Here is a 20079-nt window from a genome sequence, read left to right as displayed (position 1 = left end):
CTCACTTTTGTGATATACTGTGTGTGTGTGTGTGTGTGTGTGTGTGTGTGTGTGTGTGTGTGTGTGTGTGTGTGTGTGTGTGTGTGTGTGTGTGTGTGTGTGTGTGTGTGTGTGTGTGTGTGTGTGTGTGTGTGTGTGTGTGTGTGTGTGTGTGTATGTATATATATATACACACACGAGTCTGCATGTTATCCTGTAATTGCAATGATCTCAGAGACCGAGTGAGTAGGGGAAGTGAGTGAACATGTAGGTATGTACATAGCTCGTTTCTCTCAGAGCTGTAACACAACAGGACCTTTGCAACCCTTGCCTTGATAATGTGAGATCTCTGTGTCTCTTTAAACCCAGTCCAAAGTGTGTGTCCGTTGAAACTTAAGGAAGTATGTTGGCTTTGTGGACAAGAACAATAAGGATGTATTACAGAACAATAAGAGGACATACAGTATATTACACCAGACTTCCTAGTTCACTTGCATGCTCATCCGAGCACACCGAATAGCAGCCAGCCAAATGTTTCCTAACGTAATGAAATCCTATCGTATTCTCTGTAAAAGACAACCCGTTTTCTGTTGCAATCCAGAACAAGCATGAGTAGATAGGGACAACAGTTGAAAAGAAAAACATGTTTTTCCTGGAAGCGTGGTTCTGAGAGGAGAAGGTTGCAGGGGAGAGAGGGGTGGAGGCATCCCGCAGGACAGTGTGAAAAGAGGAGGGGGGGGGGACAAGTGGGGAATAGTGGAAAAGGGAGGGACTGTGTCACAGGGTACTCTGCATCAGGGTTGGCTCCAGTTTAACTGCTGGAGCTATAGGAGGCTGGGCTAGGTCCTAGGAGGCAGACATGGGCACAAGAGTAGTATATTACCCCTTTATGATGGCAAAGGAGTGAGAGAAGTAGAACAATGGGGGGAAGGGGAAAAAAGGAAGATTTAATGAGAGTTGGGGAAGATAGGGGGGTCAAAAAGAGGTGAGAGCCACAGTTTCTTTAAGAGACCACAGTTGTGGTTCAGCCAGGTTGCCTGCCGGTAAAAAGCATTCTTATTAGAAGTAGTGGTTGCTAAAAAAGAATGGAAAAGCCCAAAATGAGAAAAATTCAGACCTTTGTTGCCTATCATACCCATGCTGTGGGGTAGTCAGAGCAGAGGCCCATCCAAATCCACCTTAAACAGTGAGGAAGGGTTCTTACTAGAGACGGGTCTTCTGTCTCTGAGCTCAGGGAGCCGTCACTCAGGGAGCCTGAAGGGAAGGGAAGGTCCTCCTCAGACCCCTCCCCCAGCGAGGGAAACACAGACAGCCCCCCCACCTCGTCCTCCACCATGCTGTCCAGGCTGTCTGTGAGAGCAGCCAGCAGCGCCGCATTCTCATCTATCTGGAGGGGGCAGGAGAGAGAGAGGGCATCAGTGAACGCACCACCCACTTACAACACAGTTCATTCTCATCTTCTATCTGGAGGGGGCAGGAGAGCGAGAGGGCATCAGTGAACGCACCACCCACTTACAACACAGTTCATTCTCATCTTCTATCTGGAGGGGGCAGGAGAGCGAGAGGGCATCAGTGAACGCACCACCCACTTACAACACAGTTCATTCTCATCTTCTATCTGGATGGGGCAGTAGAGCGAGAGGGCATCAGTGAACGCACCACCCACTTACAACACCGTTCAATCTGGAGGGGGCAGGAGAGCGAGAGGGCATCAGTGAACGCACTACCCACTTACAACACAGTTCATTCTCATCTTCTATCTGGAGGGGGCAGGAAAGCGAGTGGGCATCAGTGAACGCACCACCCACTTACAACACAGTTCATTCCCCTCTTCTAGGGGGCAGGAGAGCGAGAGGGCATCAGTGAACGCACTACCCACTTACAACACAGTTCATTCCCCTCTTCTAGGGGGCAGGAGGAGGTGGGGGTGTAAGTGAGGATACCACTCACATAGTTCCTTACAACACAGAGTATTTTGCTTATAAAATTCCACTCTTTCCCTGTAGTCTGAGGGGCGCCAACCATCCACACACTGTGCTGTTCGTTTCAACAGCAGCCATCTTGCTAAGAAGCATCGAGTCTGGTGGTGGGATGATAGCGGAGCGGAGACAGCCTACGGGAAGTGAGCAAGGTTTCATTTTACACCCCCCACCCTCCCATCTGAAGGTTAAATGAACTAAGCTGGGAGATCAATGGGATTCCACACAGGCATCCAAAACAAGGACCGGGGGGAATCGTCCCAATCCAACTCCTATGTCTCCAAAATCAATCTGAACAAGGAATTATGATCAAGTGGATGGTAAGGTAAAAATAGACCCAGGAACAACAGTGTTGTGTTAGTGGATGATGCTTATGAACACATTATAATGAGGTCTGTGCATTTGACAGATTGATAACGATCACCGAGGGGATTTCTAAGATGGGAGTCTACAAGCTTATCATAGCCTCAGACTGGAGCCTCTTCAGTTTACCACTAATGTAGTCCACTGTGTAGTCTAGTCCTACGCCATATGAGTCTACAGCCATATCTCAGGGCTATTCTAATTCTAGTCCCTATGTTGGAGTTCCATTACATAGGTGTGGGAGGGGTTGGTCCTGGTGGAATCCTAGCCTGGTAGCCAGATCAGTTTCCAAGACAGCACAAACAGATCTGGGACCAGGCTAGTGGAATCCTAAGGGGGGGGGGGTGTCTCACCTCAAAAAACTCAGGGTCTCCTGTGCTGTACTGAATGGAGGCAGCGGAGATGTCTGATTGGTCGTTGCACCAGTGGAGCTCGCTGAGGCAGTTGACTGAGTCAAAGTCGCTGGCGTCCAGCTGAGAGAGGTCTATGTCAGGGAAGTCGGCGTCCAGGCGGTCCGAGCAGACCTCCTCCTCCCCATACTGTAGAGAGGGAGGGAAGGAGGGAGTGGAGGAAGAAGAGGGAGGAAAGGTCACTTTAGACTCTTGTTATATCAAAGGGTGACTCATTAAGAAACACAGTACATTGAAGATATCTTATAAAATATCAAATAGTTTGGAAAGTTCATGGGAAAAATCATCAGCATTAGTACGCTCATGTTAATGACACAGTGAGTAAACTACTACAGTACAGTACAGTGTGGTTGTCAATGACACAGAGCCCTCTGAAAGAGACAGTCCCCCCTAATCTCTCTGCACATGCTCATTATAACTGATGGACATAGTGATGAAACATGTGCCACACAAAGTCACGAGACTGAGACCAGCGTCTCCTAATGAGCCTTAGTGAAAGACCGAGACCACCGCCTCCTAATGAGCCCTAGTGAAAGACTGAGACCACCGCCTCCTAATGAGCCCTAGTGAAAGACTGAGACCACCGCCTCCTAATGAGCCCTAGTGAAAGACTGAGACCACCGCCTCCTAATGAGCACTAGTGAAAGACTGAGACCACCGCCTCCTAATGAGCACTAGTGAAAGACTGAGACCACCGCCTCCTAATGAGCCCTAGTGAAAGACTGAGACCACCGCCTCCTAATGAGCACTAGTGAAAGACCGAGACCACCGCCTCCTAATGAGCCCTAGTGAAAGACCGAGTCCACCGTCTCCTAATGAGCCCTAGTGAAAGACCGAGACCACTGCCTCCTAATGAGCCCTAGTGAAAGACCGAGACCACCGCCTCCTAATGAGCCCTAGTGAAAGACTGAGACCACCGTCTCCTAATGAGCCCTAGTGAAAGACTGAGACCACCGTCTCCTCCCTAAAAGACTGAGACCACCGTCTCCTAATGAGCCCTAGTGAAAGACTGAGACCACCGTCTCCTAATGAGCCCTAGTGAAAGACTGAGACCACCGCCTCCTAATGAGCCCTAGTGAAAGACTGAGACCACCGTCTCCTAATGAGCCCTAGTGAAAGACCGAGACCACCGTCTCCTAATGAGCCCTAGTGAAAGACCGAGACCACCGTCTCCTAATGAGCCCTAGTGAAAGACCGAGACCACCGTCTCCTAATGAGCCCTAGTGAAAGACCGAGACCACCGTCTCCTAATGAGCCCTAGTGAAAGACCGAGACCACCGTCTCCTAATGAGCCCTAGTGAGTGAAAGACCGAGACCACCGTCTCCTAATGAGCCCTAGTGAAAGACCGAGACCACCGCCTCCTAATGAGCCCTAGTGAAAGACCGAGACCACCGTCTCCTAATGAGCCCTAGTGAAAGACTGAGACCACCGTCTCCTAATGAGCCCTAGTGAAAGACTGAGACCACCGTCTCCTAATGAGCCCTAGTGAAAGACTGAGACCACCGTCTCCTAATGAGCCCTAGTGAAAGACCGAGACCACCATCTCCTAATGAGCCCTAGTGAAAGACCGAGACCACCGTCTCCCTAATGAGCCCTAGTGAAAGACTGAGACCATCATCTCCTAATGAGCCCTAGTGAAAGACTGAGACCACCATCTCCTAATGAGCCCTAGTGAAAGACCGAGACCACCGTCTCCCTAATGAGCCCTAGTGAAAGACTGAGACCACCGTCTTCTAATGAGCCCTAGTGAAAGTGTGATATTATATAACACAGTTGACTTGGCGGTCCACGGATAGTAAAAGTATTTTGGGGTATAAGCCAGTGTGAAGGGAAGTGATCCTAGTCACCTCAGGGGAGAGATGGAAACCACATTTCAAGGAGAGAGGGACAGAACAGGAAATAGGCTCTGCCTGTGGAGAGTGGAGCTGGAGAGGAGGACATGGAGGAGACGTGTACTGTCTGTGTGTGTGTTCATGTATGTATGTATGTGTATGTGTATGTGTGTGTGTGTGTGTGTGTGTGTGTGTTGCTGATAGCCTTCTCCACCTGTTGTCTTTGGAATGCCATAAGAGGGGACACTTGTATACAGGGTGTGCCTGCCTTTGACAATGCAGTTTGCAGGAGGTCCCTAGCGTAGCCTAACCACAACCTGAATATGCTGTGCCACAGAGCCCTAGCTATGCATCTTTGATGAGTGACTAACACTAAATACTCCAGCTCTGTTTCACGTCGCAACCGTCTCCGCTAACCAATCCAATCCAATTCCACTCATTTCATTAAACTGGGTTTGGGGTCAGCCCGGTTTCAACCAATCATCAGCAATCACTTCCAAAGACACTTTCTGGGGACAATGAGATGGGCAGTCGCATAGACACAAGTAGAACAAGTGTCATTTTGTCCTTTCTAACACATATTACATTTTCAGGACATTGATGTGCCACACAACTATCAGTGCCTCCTTGTGTAGTTAGTGAGATGTACCCAAACCTTATCACAGGAAGGATGTGTGTTCTCTTTGATATAACACCAACACTCGGCGACATTTTAGCAACTGTTTGTTGGATCAAATATTAGGGCATAATAAATTGATACCATTTATGAGTTCATAAATTGCAGATGTAGAGCAACACAGCTGTAGTATAATGAACAATTGACTGGTTACTCAAGCAAACGGAATGAAGATGTTCTGAGAGTAGAGAGAGAGAGAGAGACAGAGACAGAGAGAGAGAGAGAGAGAGCGAGAGCTGTGGTGGCAGCCTGGCTGGTGTGATGTCTCAGAAGTTGACTCATTCCCTCCCCCTAGCTAAGTTTACCTACCCCCCCCTCCATCCTCCTTCTCTCCCCCTCTAGTCCCTCTCAGGAAAATAAGAGGCCAGGCTAATCAATTTCAACAAAGTCCGACCGTTCTTTATTTCCAGGCAGGCGTGGTCTTCTTTACCTGTTTTTTCCCCTCCCTTCTCTCCAGTCTCCTTTGCAGACTGCCTGGATATCAATCAATAAAAACATCCGTGGGCTCTGAAGGTTTAAGGTCACAGGCAGAACGGTCAGGCACACACACACACACACACAAACACACAAACACACAAACACACACACACACACACACACACACACACACACACACACACACACACACATTTTGCAGTTACTTGAGGGATGTGCCATGGACATGCATAATGACCCCTTATCAGGAGCAGTCACAACAGCCATGCTCTATGTAGCAGAGGACATAAGAGTGGCAGATTGAATCACATACCAGAACCACACCATTGCCTTATTTGAAGTGGATCTGGCCTCCGGAATCATTTAGTCATATCACATGCTGCTCACACACTGACTGTGGGGATAATGGGAGTGAGCATTAGAAGCCACACCATTCAACTCAAGGGTCTTCTCCTCTGACACTCCACCCACCAATCCACACTGGTGGCCAATCAACTGAACTGAACACCAAGGCCACGGTCAGTAGCCAACCGTTGCAGATAGAAATGCCACAAATAGAGCCGACGTGATTCCTTATTCTACACGTCAGGAAGGGGTGTTTGTTCTACTTAGCATATATCCATCTGAACGTTCCCAAAACGTTGTGTCCTGCTAAATGTGCCCCAGTTCAGGAATCAGAACGCAGGAATCGTCTAAAGCCACGTCTGATGCTAAGTCAAAACAAGGTTTTTAATAATAATCAACGTATCAAACGCAGAGTAGATATTTTAGAGTGCCTCTAAAAGGAACAATGTGTCACCCGACAAAATAAGCTAGACACTTCGGTTTTCTAAAGTGGCATTAGCCACTTCTAATTAAGACATGAAAACAGTGTTAGCTCAGCCCTGTTAATTTATTTCACCTTTATCTAAGCAAATAAGTCCATTGAGAACCAATTCTTATTTAGAATAATGACATGGCCGAGGGGCATAGCAGGCCCTGTGTTGTGTGGAACTACATACAGAGATAATTATGCTACTGTAGGTAGGCTGCCGCATCGTTGTTAATCCAGCCATAAGATACTATCAAGAACAACAGCACCCTCCTTTCAGCTCTTCTGTTCTTATCTCTGCGTTCTTACTTTGTCTGTCTTCCACCTCATACCTTGTCCTCTCGCTCCCTCGCAGCTGCTATGGGGGACATGTATACCACCACCTCTCAAATATGTGACATCGACAGAAGGCCTAAGGTGACCAGAACACTTGGGGGGGGGCAGTATGGAATGTCAACTATGCACTCTTTTAGATGTCCCTGTCTGCTTACAACCAACAGCCTTGATATGCTGCATTCAAAATAGGAAGGGAGGGGTGGAGAAAAAAAGAATAGAATCAATGCTTTGTTGAATTTCCATTTGTGTTCGCTTAGGCGACACTTTCCTCTCCGTTCATTCAAAAACGGCAATGACATCTATATCGACTCCCCGTAAAACTAATTACAGGCGACGTATGAAGGAGCTCTATGGCGCGCGGTGTGTTACATAAAACGCACACAGTCACAAGTGCAGTCATGTGCTACAAAGTCAGTGGAACGAGTCGCACAGTGCGGGTCACTGCTGCTCGCTCTCTCTCTCCCAAAGCACAACCATACAAGGACAACCTGTAGGCTAGTGAGGACAGGGAGCATTGACTACTGTTACAGCTACTGTTACTAAGACCACTGTGGTGTCTGGATTGTGAATGAATAGACAACTACAGTGCAATGACAAGGAGGGTTGTAGGGACTGAACTGACAGACAACTGTCCTTCACTTTCACTTCACTCTTCAAAAGAGAAATTGTAAACCCTTTAGCTTTGAGGTATCTCACTATGCCCATCAAAATGGCTCAACTCCACATCAGAGAGAAAGAGAGAGAGAGAGGGAGAGCGAGCTCCTGTCCTAAACTCCTGACTACCCAGCCTTTGGGAGGAAGAAAGGACCACCCCTTGAGATTCAGCAATACCTACCAAGTCCTGTGATTTAATAAGCAAACAGGTTGCTCATTCATCTCCAGCACTTGCTAGCTAATAGGCTCTTATCTAGGTGCCCTGTTCCCTTTGAGCCCCTTGCTATCTAAGGTATGTTATATATAGCTGTTATCCTCAGTCTTATGACTGGCTCTTACACAAGCTGCTTGTGACGGGCCAGCCAGGCTTTAGATTCTGGCCATGCCAAATGCAGATGGGCTCTGCTCTATTCAGCCTCTCCAGGAAACAGACACACAGACGGCTAGACAGTTAGGAAGCCAGACAGACACGCATACGCACACGACACTCAAGCTGTAACTGTAAATGCAAATAAATGGACAAGATGGGTTCAATCCAACGTCATCTTCAATCGTCTCATTTAACAAATCCACAACAAACAAATAGCCGCCATGTCTATAATACTCCTCTAGGAGTCTCTGTAGTCTTTCCCTATGAGGAGTAGTGATGACTTGTAAAGTCCAGCTGTGAGTCAAAGGTCAATGTGCATCCTGTTAGTTTCCCCTGACCCTCGACTACATGACAGCTCGCCTAACGTGACTAATATGACCCATCTCTAGAAACAGATGGACTAACTGAATATTGACGAGAGAGAGAGAGGCTTTTGATGAATGAAATTCCAGATTGGCAAGCACTTGTCCTGCTTGAATTGTGACTTGTGAATGGGGGCTATTAGATTTGTTCTTCATGAGAAGCCTCTCTGAAAGAAGGTCTCCTCTCTAACCATTTTTATTAACTGCAAACAGTCGGTTAGTAGAAGAAGTAGGTCAGTTAAAGTGGGATCTGGGAGAGCCATGTACTATACACTCAATTACCGATTGTTCCTGTCATGGCCATCATTCAGTGGGATAGATACGTAAGTCTTCCTTACAGGTCCAGTAAGCAGTTTATTACTTTGTTTAGCCTGGGTACAGTGTCCTTATGGCTTAAAAATGGAGTGCCTGAGTGCCCCTCTCAGTCCCATCAGACATTGGCTCACTTTCAGCGCACCTTTTATCTCCCATGAAGCAACAAGACGATTGTTGTAATTAGATATGCATCTTATTGAGCTCCTGTTTGAGGACCCAAGGAGAAGCATCCAGGAGTCCATCATGCTAAACAATAGAGTTGGCAGTACAGTTGGCTAATATATCCATTGTGCCACTCCAAACTGTCTATTGTTTTGTGTTTTGTTGTGTTTGTTCGCAATGCAGAACTGGGGGTTATTGTCTTGGAAACCTTCTTAACCCCTGTTTATTTATTTATTGTCGAGATTTAACGTGAATTAGAACAATTGCAGTGTTTGGATTGGGGGCCCTTCCCCTGGCCACTGCTTACTCTTGTAGAATAGATCCTTTACACTCACCTAACCTCTATCCAACCCCTCACTGACAGTCACACTCTGACAGTAACATACTGTAATCTGTTCTCTATCCAGACAGGAACACACGCCCACGACGACACTAAATCTGGACTAAATCAGCCACCGGCTGGTGTGAAGAATGGCTGATGACGATCGAAGGCCGATTCTGACAGATGACCCAATATTAGCTGTGCTCTGACCTAGAGAAGTTATTACGGGACCCTTGTGTTCCTTGGGTGCCCTCAGCAGTCACCAAGCAGTGCAGTGGCCACACCCCTTTTGAATCCCATTTAACTGTTGTCAGATTAGTAGTCAAACTAAGTCTGAGTGGTCCTGGATGAGGCGCGTATCAAGTGCGCGTCAAGGACGTCCACGGTGCGGGGGAAGAGGTGGGCGATGCTGAGCTGGAGGAGGGATGGAGGGAGAAGAGCACTGGGCTCTCAGGCACACAATCTCTCTCCACTAGGTAGGACAGTAATGGGATCTGAATGGAAAGCGGATTCAGTGCTTAGAATAAGGGCTTTGATAGTCTACCAGTTCATTCTGGGGGAGATCTTTGCATTAGAAAGGAATGGACAATAGGTTACCAGTTTAAGACTGGGGTTGAAGAGGAACAATAATGCAGTTACTATAGTAACTCTTCCTAACCGAGTCAAATATCTGGTGCTTGCAGATCAAGTTGTTTCCAGGGACAGTTCGTACTACAGGCTAGTTGCAATACTTGTGATTCATCACCTGTAAATCCGAGTATCTGATGTTCTTTTCAATAACGTCATTATCAATTAGCGCCTGCTGCTTAAACCAACCCCCACTCAATAAAAACACTACTTTGTTACTATAGGTAATGTGTCAATCACATTGTGTGTGCGATAGGAACCAACCGTGCCAGACAGAATAGGATGGTGTACAGGTGTAGTATAGGCTTATTGAAACCAAGCTCCACTGTAGTAACAGATTGACACTTTCACCACTCCTCCTCGCTCTACGACACAAACCTCTGGTTGCTGAGACTTTCCTGTCACGTGTGTCGTCAAAAGGCGTGACAACAATTATTTTGGTCACATTACTTTTTTAACCGATCACTTGGTAATCTAGGGCCCTTAAGGCTCTGTTTGTAAATCCTTAACGAGATTGGGGAGAATGGTGAAGGACCTTATCAGTAAGGGCAGGGCAAGAGATCACAAGGGTTAACAAGTCTCTTCGTCCGTCTGAAAATTGCGGTTTGTATGTGACGACTGGACAGGAATGTGTTTATATTTACATATTGTAGTTGCACAGTCTGTATGTCAAGCCCTTGTCATTTACATCAGGTACAGACTATGCAACTATCATAGCCTAGGCTAAATCTCCATTTTGCATCGAATCAGATGACGACTGACAACTTCCCTTCTTACCTCATAACTGGCACCTTTCCTCGCTGTGGTTTTAGAGACAGCTCATTCTGAGAAACCTTCCTACACTCACCTGTTCTGACTGATCCTACACTGACTACTATACTGGACCAGCTTACACTCCTTCAGAACCGCAGAACTCCACCACCAATCCCCCGGGAATTGACCCTAAATCCCCCCCCCCCGCCTCTCTACTCCTCTCCTCTCTGGCGACGGTGATGCGCCCTGATTAATTACACTGCCTGTTGAGGCACAAAGGCCGACCACTGCAGAAAGAGATACCGTTGCTGCAGACACTCACCCTCCTATTTTAATAAGCAGTATGTGAGGATACGGGGAGAATAACTGCAATGACCGACTTGGTGAAGTGCAACTTGGAGCCGGAGGTCCTCCTGGGGAGGTAACATGATTCAGTAACACTGGGAGAACATGTTATTAAAATCTGATCATCAATTATGAAAAGGCAAATTAAGTGACGCCATCATGAGTATCTAAACAGAAGATGGCAAAAGACAGATTCCACAGTGTTATGTGTACTGCATGTCATATAGGCTGTGAAATCGTACGTTTACCTTTTTTCAAACATGCCAAAATCTAGACATCGTTTGCTAAATACTTTCGTCTGACACTGCCGTCATTGAATTTGTTTGTGGTGACGAGGGGCACAAGGCACTTTGTACAAAATAAAGTAATCGGCGGTTGGATCGTCTCTAACCAGAGTATTAAAGCCAATAACACATTTTCAAACCACCGCGTTACCATGTGTGTTCTGGCTCTGGCCAAACCCATTGGTTTCTGGACCAATCAGACGGCCCCGAACGTGTTCACATTCGGTGAAGGATCAAGAAGGTACTCAGATCCAGACTCATCGCGGAGAAGAAACTAACAGCTGTGGGCGTGGTGTAGCGTTTGGCTGGAGCTGGGTAGTTAGGCAAGTCAAAATCTTCTTCCACTATCAACTGCATGTCAATCCTTGAAACAGCGCTCAGACGTGGTCAAAAAGACTGACGGCATTTAAAAGAAATACCGCGAGAGGGATGAGAGAAGGGAAAGCGTGCCATCCTGTCTTGATACACATTTTTGATGGCTTCTTTTCTACTGGAGGACTCCATTCGCATCCTATGAGAGCGGAGCTTTGTCAAGTGCTGTCGGGGCTGTTTGCAGCGCCAGCCTGGGAGCAGCCAGCCCATCCAACAGGGTAATGAGATGGAGACTGGAGCGACCAGGGGAGTAGACAGAGACAGGCTGGCTGAGACAAATGGGCATGGCAGCATTAGCAATGAGAGCTAATGATCACCCAAAATGCACTCATATTTGTATTCCCAGATAGAAACACAAACAGCTAGCTAGTCTATTGCTTAGCTTACCACAGACACGTGCTCATTTCTGAATCCCTGCTGCTAATCAGCTGAATGTTTTAGGTGATATGACGCTAAAACGACAACCCAGACTTCAATTACCCAAAAGGTAATGCATGCCTGCCATTAACTGACTGCCTGAGTGGGAGAAGACTGGGTGGGGGGAGAGATGGTATGGGGAGAGAGATAGAGCTGGCTACCAAACGTTGGAAGAGATGAAGGATCTGCAAGAGATGTAGAGGGGTAGTCAGCACTTCCGAACTTCCGAGGCCATATCCCATTGCAGTGGAAGAATGAGACGCACGCTTCTCAAATTTCAACACCTTCGTGTAAGTTTGCTGGCAGGCTATTCCGTGTCACATGTTACGTTCTTAACACAACCTAACACAGCACAACGCAGTTACCTAAAGGTGTTATTATTACCTGAAGAGGTGATGGAGGGTGGTTTATGTTGGACCAAGCCAGCACTGGGCTCAGCCAAACCAGGCAGATATCAATGCCGCCAGGCTAGCTATCACAGTAGGGAATCTTAATGACCTGGTCGCTACATCCTTCATCATACACATCTCTACTCTAACCCTGATTTATGGGCAAAGCAGCCATTCAATTATGATGACGGAGTATGGTGTGTGACAAATCAGGAGCATACTAGTTTTATTAGGGCGCTTCATCAGTGACGGCCAGTTGGGCAGGTAGCAAATGCCTTCCACTAACTGGATTAACATAATGCAGCATAACAAAGAGGGGAGGATGAGGGAGAGGCCAGCCTGAGAGGGCGGGAGGAAGAGAGGGAGGGAAAGGAAAAAGACAGGAAACGAGCTTGGCCCTGGTCACCTCACATATCGGTGACTGCGGAGCAGACATATCACGACGCAGGGGGAAATCTGGCCGGGGTCCAGCTCTGTCTAATTCAAATGCAGCAGTCAGCGACTGCCTGATCAGTGAAGACGGCTTGTTCTGTAATCAAATCAAAAAAATGCGTTTTCCTCGGATGCGTTCTCCAGTCTCGCCTGCGCGACAAGGCAGCAGCAGACACTGTTAGGGATATTACTAGGCTTTCTCAGGTGACCATTCCCCCAATAAGCTGCGAGGGCAATTCATCTTCAGGGCGATGGAGCCAGCCAGACCACTGTGTCCTTGAGCTATGCTCTGTGAGCCATGTCTCATGCTGTTGAAGAGTGATGTACAGGCAGCAGCAATCTGCAATCAGGGCATGAAGAGCATGGGGAGGAATAGGAATGTGAATTGCAATTCATATCCACTTAAACATAGAGGGGAGGTGTCTGTTCCACAACACCAATACAACCATGTAATGGTGCTGAGCGCATGGCACACAGATCAAAAGAGAGTCACGGGGCCCAGCAGGGGCCCTGTCGTCTGTGTCTCGCTTTTAATGGGAGTGAACATTCTTCTCCTCTGGACTGTCCCATAGCAACACTGGCCTACTGCATATATGTCTCTCAGTTTAAATATGGAAATATTTTTTTGCTCTCTTGCTTTCGGGCTGCCCGTCAGGAAAATGTACTGATGCACCAGAATGGGGAAATAAATGAATGGCTTCACTTGACCAGCAGTTCCCAAATGCAGTCATCCAAAGAGTTGCATTATGGGTATGGGAACAGTTAGACTAGGGGGAGGAAGGGAAGAAGGGTGAGAGGGTGGGATGTTTGGCACTAAAACCAAAGTCATGCAGAGTGTCACGGCCACCGGCATAAATCTTCTCAGGTTTCCCCGTCTACTGTTTGATAGTGGCCAAGAAACCGAGGTAGAAAATATCTGCCCCTCTATTTTGGGGTGCCCTGTGAGAACGAATGGGGTTTGTTTTGAAACCCAAGAATTGACTGAAGAGCCGCGCTGATCTTTGCCGCTGGAATTCAAAGGTTGAAAGGACAGCACTGAGACAGCTGTTCTAGTCTCGCACACATCGTTGGCGGTCGACGGTCAACTCCGAGCAGACCATATGGCTGTAGAAACACTGAGACACTGTAGAAACTAGAGGTCGGCCGATTAATCGGAATGGCCGATTAATTAGGGCCGATTTCAAGTTTTCATAAAAATCTGAAATCTGTATTTTTGGGCGCCGATTTGGCAAAAAAACATTTTTTTACACCTTTATTTAACTAGACAAGTCAGTTAAGAACACATTCTTATTTTCAATGACGGCCTAGGAACAGTGGGTTAACTGCCTTATCCAGGGGAAGAACGACAGATTTTCACCTTGCAAGCTCGGGGGATCCAATCTTGCAACCTTAACTAGTCCAACGCAATAACAACCTGCCTCTCTCTCGCTGCACCACAAGGAGTTACGCGAATGCAGTTAGCCAAGGTAAGTTGATAGCTAACATTAAACTTATCTTATAAAAAACAATTAATCATAATCACTAGTTAACTACACATGGTTGATGATATTACTAGATATTATCTAGCGTGTCCTGCGTTGCATATAATCTGACTGAGCATACAAGTATCTGACTGAGCGGTGGTAGGCAGAAGCAGGCGCGTAGACATCCATTCCAACAGCCCTTTTGTGCATTTTGCCAGCAGCTCTTCAATGTGTAAAGGATTGCGCTGTTTATGACTTCAAGCCTATCAACTCCCAAAATGAGGCTTGTGTAACCGAAGTGAAATGGCTAGCTAGTTAGCGCGCGCTAATTGTCATTGTGTTGCTGGTTCAAGCCCAGGGAGGAGCGAGGAGAAGGACGAAAGCTATACTGTTACATTGGCAATATTAAAGTGCCTATAAGAACATCCATTAGTCAAAGGTTAATGAAATACAAATTGTATAGAGGAAAATAGTCCTATAATTCCTATAATAACTACAACAGAAAACTTCTTACCTGGGAATATTGAAGACTCATGTTAAAAGGAACCACCAGCTTTCATATGTTCTCATGTTCTGAGCAAGAAACTGAAACGTTAGCTTTCTTACATGGCACATATTGCCCTTTTACTTTCTTTTTCAACACTTTGTTTTTGCATTATTTAAACCAAATTGAACATGTTTCATTATTTACTTGAGGCTAAATTGATTTTATTGATGTATTATATTAAGTGTTCTTTCAGTATTGTTGCAATTGTCATTATTACAAATAAATAAAATCGGTATCGGCTTTTATGGTCCTCCAATAATCGGTATCGGCGTTGAAACGTCATAATCGGTCGACCTCTAGTAGAAACCTCCAACCTTGTCAGGAGATGTCCGAAGATCTTTCTTTGTTTAAGACCTAGGGCTATATGACCCTGTATGACCAATAGGGCTAAACAGTATGACCCTACAGCAGCAGATCCACAATTATGTAAGGTGACCCAGCTATCCATGTATATTGACAACACAGTAAATAAGGTCCTCCGTTTTCAACCTCTAAGAAATTACTTTGACGCTCTAAAATACTTGACCCCATGGCATAAATAGAGTTGGATTGACGCGAAACACATTTTGATCCAACATCCTCATGACCAAAAATGCTCTCTGGCATTAAATACAACCTAATAAAAGGAAATCAGACTGACTGTAGATAATAAAATGCCTGCCAGTGCTAGTGGTCACTGTGGATCTCAAAATTCACACTTCTGCTTGGCCTGACATTGCTCATTCTGATATTCCTTCATTCCTTTCTTAGATTTTTTGGGGTTGTATTTGTGTGTATTGTTTTGTACGCTTTGGTATAACTGCACTGAAACATAAGCATTTTGCTGCACCTATGATAACATCCTGCAAAATATGTATATGTGACCAATAAAATTGTATTTTGATTTGCTGCCAGCTGCTCCAAGTAGGTTATTTCAGTGACAGTAGGTTCCAACCTCCCAAACCGGCAGTTTTCTATTTTTATTTTACCTTTATTTTACTAGGCAAGTCAGTTAAGAACAAATTCTTATTTTCAACGACGGCCTAGGAACAGTGGGTGAAATGCCTGTTCAGGGGCAGAACGACAGATTTTGTACCTTGTCAGCTCGGGGATTTGAACTTGCAACCTTTCGGTTACTAGTCCAATGCTCTAACCACTAGGCTACACCGTTTGCCCCTGCACAGACCCATAGGACAAGCTTCACACTCTGTAAATCTGCTTCTCAAACAGATGCAGACAGTATGCTAATCGGTTCTACATAAACGAGACACAATAAGAAGGCAGACACCACAACCCCTCAGATATCTGCTCTGAAATCTACTCTCTCAGTTCCCCCTCAGCCTGCCTAGCATTGCCTATAGTCTTCAGCAGGAACCTGCATCAACATGAGGTGTTTTCTATGATTCAGCCTTTTTTACCATGCAGCCCTTCAGGAAGAAGCCGTCGTTGGGTGAGAAAGAGGTCTATAGGACACTGCTGCACAGGGATTCTTGGCCAGGTGAGCTTTGGAAGTTGGGGGTGACTCATCCTATCTAATGGTCAAGCAGAAGGCTCTGCCATCTGCTCGCCGTCCTTCCTACTGTAGCCAATAGGGGGCTGATATCCAGTAGTAAGTACCTTCACAATGCTCCTTAACAACAACTGGCTTTGTCTACTGCGGATCTGCCTATAATCACTGCCTCCCTCCTATGCCTAAAGCTGTTGAACTGTCTTCTTTTTAAAATTATGACTAGGTCTGAAATAACAGAGAGATACTGACAGGTATGTATTATTGAAAGCACAGAGCCGTTGGCCTCGGGAAATGGTAGACAGGAAGACACCGTACTAACTGAACTCAGTTATAGCCTAAGCTTAATATTGTTTCCTCTGTGTAGAAGTGAGGGGGGGGGGGCTTATGCACTGTTTTCAATAACTCAGTAAACTATCATATTCTTTCGGGCTTTTGTTCATTAGACCACACGCAGGACATATAAGGTGTAAACCGGTGCAGCTGGTAAAGGTTTGAGTAGACTTCTATCTTTGAAGCCTATTTTCGATTCTGGGAATTCCCTCCCTATGGCACTTGTAACTTGAATGCGCCTCAAGAGGAATAATTTTCTGGCATAGAACACACAACAACAAGTCGACTAGGTAAATAGATCAACTATTCTACTATGGGTTTGTCAGATATTTCTACTCATCACTCGTTTTGTTTGCGGAGGAAAAGCACATGTGGACCGTTTCAGCATCTTCAAAGGGCGCCTCATGTACCATCTATTTCTCTGTGACAGATGGCTGCAGTGGAAACACTGCTGGGCTAGCTAGGCATGGCTATGATTTAGCCTAGCACTCAACTCAGAGGAGGTTATCAGGCAACCTGTTTTTGGCCACTAATGAATCTTCCAGGCTAAGCCAACAGTTAAGGTCTTTAAGGGGTAATTACTGCAGGGCAAGATTTCTTTTCCACTTCAGTTTTCCTCCTGTCTATGGTAGAGCGGGCTGTCATGTTAAAGACGTTGCACCAGCTTAACACGTGCAGAGCACTGCACCTAGACAGAGGAAGGGACAGAAGGTCATGACTGCGGACCGGCAGAGCGGGGGGGGGGGGGGGTTAGGAGCAGGGGGGGTTAGTGGGCAGGAGGGTTGTCCTGGCTGTAACCCCGATGATGTACCCCGCTAACGAACAGTTCCCTCTGGGTGAAATGGCACATTCCCAAACAGGGACCCCCTTAATGGAGGGAAAGGGCTAATCAGGTCCTTCCAGCCATCTAAAATCCATGTACACATTCCTTTTAAACCGCAGGGTACATCTTCTGTATGAAATGTACGGCGCACAAATGCCTCACCAAGGTAAGCTAAGTCGTGAATGGGAGCCCCTGTTCCAGTCGTCTGGCATTACTTTCCAGAGTTTAGGAATTGGACCATATCTGATTGGTCTATGGACTAATCCATTCATCAATCAACCCGGCTGTATGCAGGCCTATTAGAGCACAGTTGGATGCCCCCCCAAAAAAAGTAGCTCCTGTGAACCACACGTGTGTCATAAAGCTAACAGACTAATGAGCTTTGTGAAGCAAGGGGTCTGATCTGATAGTCTTTTAGTGTAGATTATGTGTGTACTCCTAGACATGCCATTTCAAAGCCACATGCGTTCCAACCAAATTAATTGCATTTTCTGAGAAATTGTGATGAATTCTCTTCTTGGCAGGTGACCAAGACAAATCCTTCTCTTTTTATACTTCAGTGCATTCGGACTACTATGTGCGGAATATGTTAGTATTTTCCTAGAGGACAACATTGCAGATGTATTTTCAACACAATTTAACAATAACAAACAGTTTACTCCCTGGAAACGAGTGACAACTGAGCAACTGTAACTCTAAATGTGATTGGAGCACCCATGGAAGTCATTCTGAACTCATGTGATGATGGTCAACCTGCTGCTTGCTTCTGTACCTGCTATTTCACCTCAAAGGGATGGGGTGGTGGGAATACAATGTGCCAGTCCCATCATATCCCTGTGCTGTCTCTCAGCACCTTGCCACTCCAAAAGGTCAGACCTTTGGGGTGCTAAATATCCGGACTCTTGCACAGATGGGTGGAAACAGAGCCCCCCCTTCTCACCACCAGAGATATTTGAGCATCTGAAACTCGTGAGGAGACGACGGGCGGTGGGGGCCGTCGTGTCGTATTCCACACAGTGCACCGCCTCACCTTGGCCTGACTCATTTCTAATTGGAGAGGATCCCCTTTCCCTAGTGGACACAGTAAAGCTACACTAGGAGCTAAGCTACCCGGTAGTAGCCTGCACCCTCTCTCTCTTATGAGCCTGTCCACATTAGGCCATATTCACTGAACTGAGAACAGTGTATATACCTCGATCCATCTAGAGAGCATGCAGACCGACACAAAACTCAAAGAGTACCGAGCCCTGGCACAAATCCATTAGTACTAGAGAAAGAGACTGTGTTTGCTGTGTTGTTCCCTGCATGGCCAGTCCAATAAAATCACCTTTCACAAGTGCTGAAGTTTGACGGATAGATTTGGTCCTTTCAAACGGAGAGAAGAATACTACAAATACCTCTTATTCACCACAGTGGGTGTAAGCAGAGTAAACATCAGGCACCTTCTCCCTTTAATCATTTATCATGGACCTGGGTTGATGATAAGAAAAAGGAATGGACGCCCTTTCACAGCCAACGACTTCAATTGAAATCAGGGTGGGAGGGGGCGACGCAAAGGGCGCCTTGCCTTCCACAAAAAACGTTCCAATTTGCTTTGATTGTGAAGCTTGAACTTGCTTGGCAGCCAGTCATGAGGGAGGGCGGTGGTAGTAGTGCCACTAAAGAGGTCTGTCAGACACATCCAGATAAGCGGTTGAGACGAGGCTACACCTTGACCCATTCTTCCTCCGACGGACTTTCACTCAGGCATTAATTCCATGGTGAAATCAACCCTAGCCTAGGGCTGCCTAAACAAAAGCATTGCTAGGAGACAAATACAGTAATAACCCCCCCGAAGAGCACCTGTGTGACACATGAAGAGAATATGTAACTTATTATACTCATTTTCTTATCTACCATCTACCAGACTGTTTTTATAGGTTAAGTCTTGTTGCACTAAATAGGAGCCTAGTTCAAATAAACATTGAGTAATGAGAAAGAATAGAGCTAGAATAGATTCAACTTGAAGTCAGTTCAGGCACGCTCAGTGCAGTCACACCTTTCTCTTTAGCCCCCTGCCCCTCCCTTTGAGCCAGATGGAGAAAGTGCCCGTCTGCCCGCTGACTGATAGTTCACACACGTTCTCCACCGTCGCTCCTCTCATTAGCCGAATGAGCTGTGTCTGTCTGTCAGAGGAGGATAGGAGCTGTAGTGGTGAAACAGTGGTTGGTTTGCTGGTTGGTCCGTCACACCCCCGCCTGACTTTACATCTTTTCACTGTCGCTAACCGAGCTGGTCTATTCAGCTGCTTTCATTTCAGCAGCAGAGAAAAAGGAGCCTAGCAGACGCTGCTATATCCTTAGCCGACCCACGCGCACCACACACACACACACACACACACACACACACACACACACACGTGACTGCAGTCAGAACTCAAAGCGTGAGAGAGTGAGAGGGAGAGAACCGGAGAGGGGAAGGGGCAGGCGCGAGTGAGTCAGAGATAGCCGGAGACAGAAAGAGGTAGAGGGAAAGAGGGGAAGGGGCATGTGTGAGTGAGCAAGAGAGAGCAGGACATAGAAAGAGGTAGGAGGGAGAGAGAAAGACGTGTGGTTTCTAAGCAAAAAAAAATGTCTCCACTCCTTTAGCAGCCCCTCTTTCCCTCTCCCTCCAAGCCCGGCAGCATTGTAAAATACATCACGTTTGGTGCTTTTCACAACTCCCTGCTCTCCCTCTCTCTCTCTCTGTCTCTTCATCTATCCCTCTCCCTCAGCTCTGGTAGCAGGGTGCTGTGTCTGTTTCTGTGTCACTGCCAGTGTGTC

General features: G+C 46.5%; 1 protein-coding gene across 1 annotated transcript in view; it reads right to left on the bottom strand.

Annotated features, from left to right (window-relative positions):
* The window catches only part of LOC135527219 (peroxisome proliferator-activated receptor gamma coactivator 1-beta-like), a 66371-nt gene that overhangs the window by 18217 nt on the left and 28075 nt on the right, over positions 1-20079 (bottom strand). Inside the window, exons 2-3 of the mRNA XM_064955828.1 lie at positions 2675-2860; positions 1184-1366 (exon numbers count right to left, since the gene is read on the bottom strand). Coding sequence (XP_064811900.1) covers positions 1184-1366; positions 2675-2860 — 369 coding nt within the window. The remainder of the gene's footprint in view (positions 1-1183; positions 1367-2674; positions 2861-20079) is intronic.

The sequence above is a fragment of the Oncorhynchus masou genome, chromosome 32 (assembly GCF_036934945.1).
Source record: "Oncorhynchus masou masou isolate Uvic2021 chromosome 32, UVic_Omas_1.1, whole genome shotgun sequence".
Taxonomy (NCBI): domain Eukaryota; kingdom Metazoa; phylum Chordata; class Actinopteri; order Salmoniformes; family Salmonidae; genus Oncorhynchus; species Oncorhynchus masou.
The sequence above is the reverse complement of the archived record's forward strand: the minus strand, read 5'-3'. Positions and strand labels throughout refer to the sequence as shown.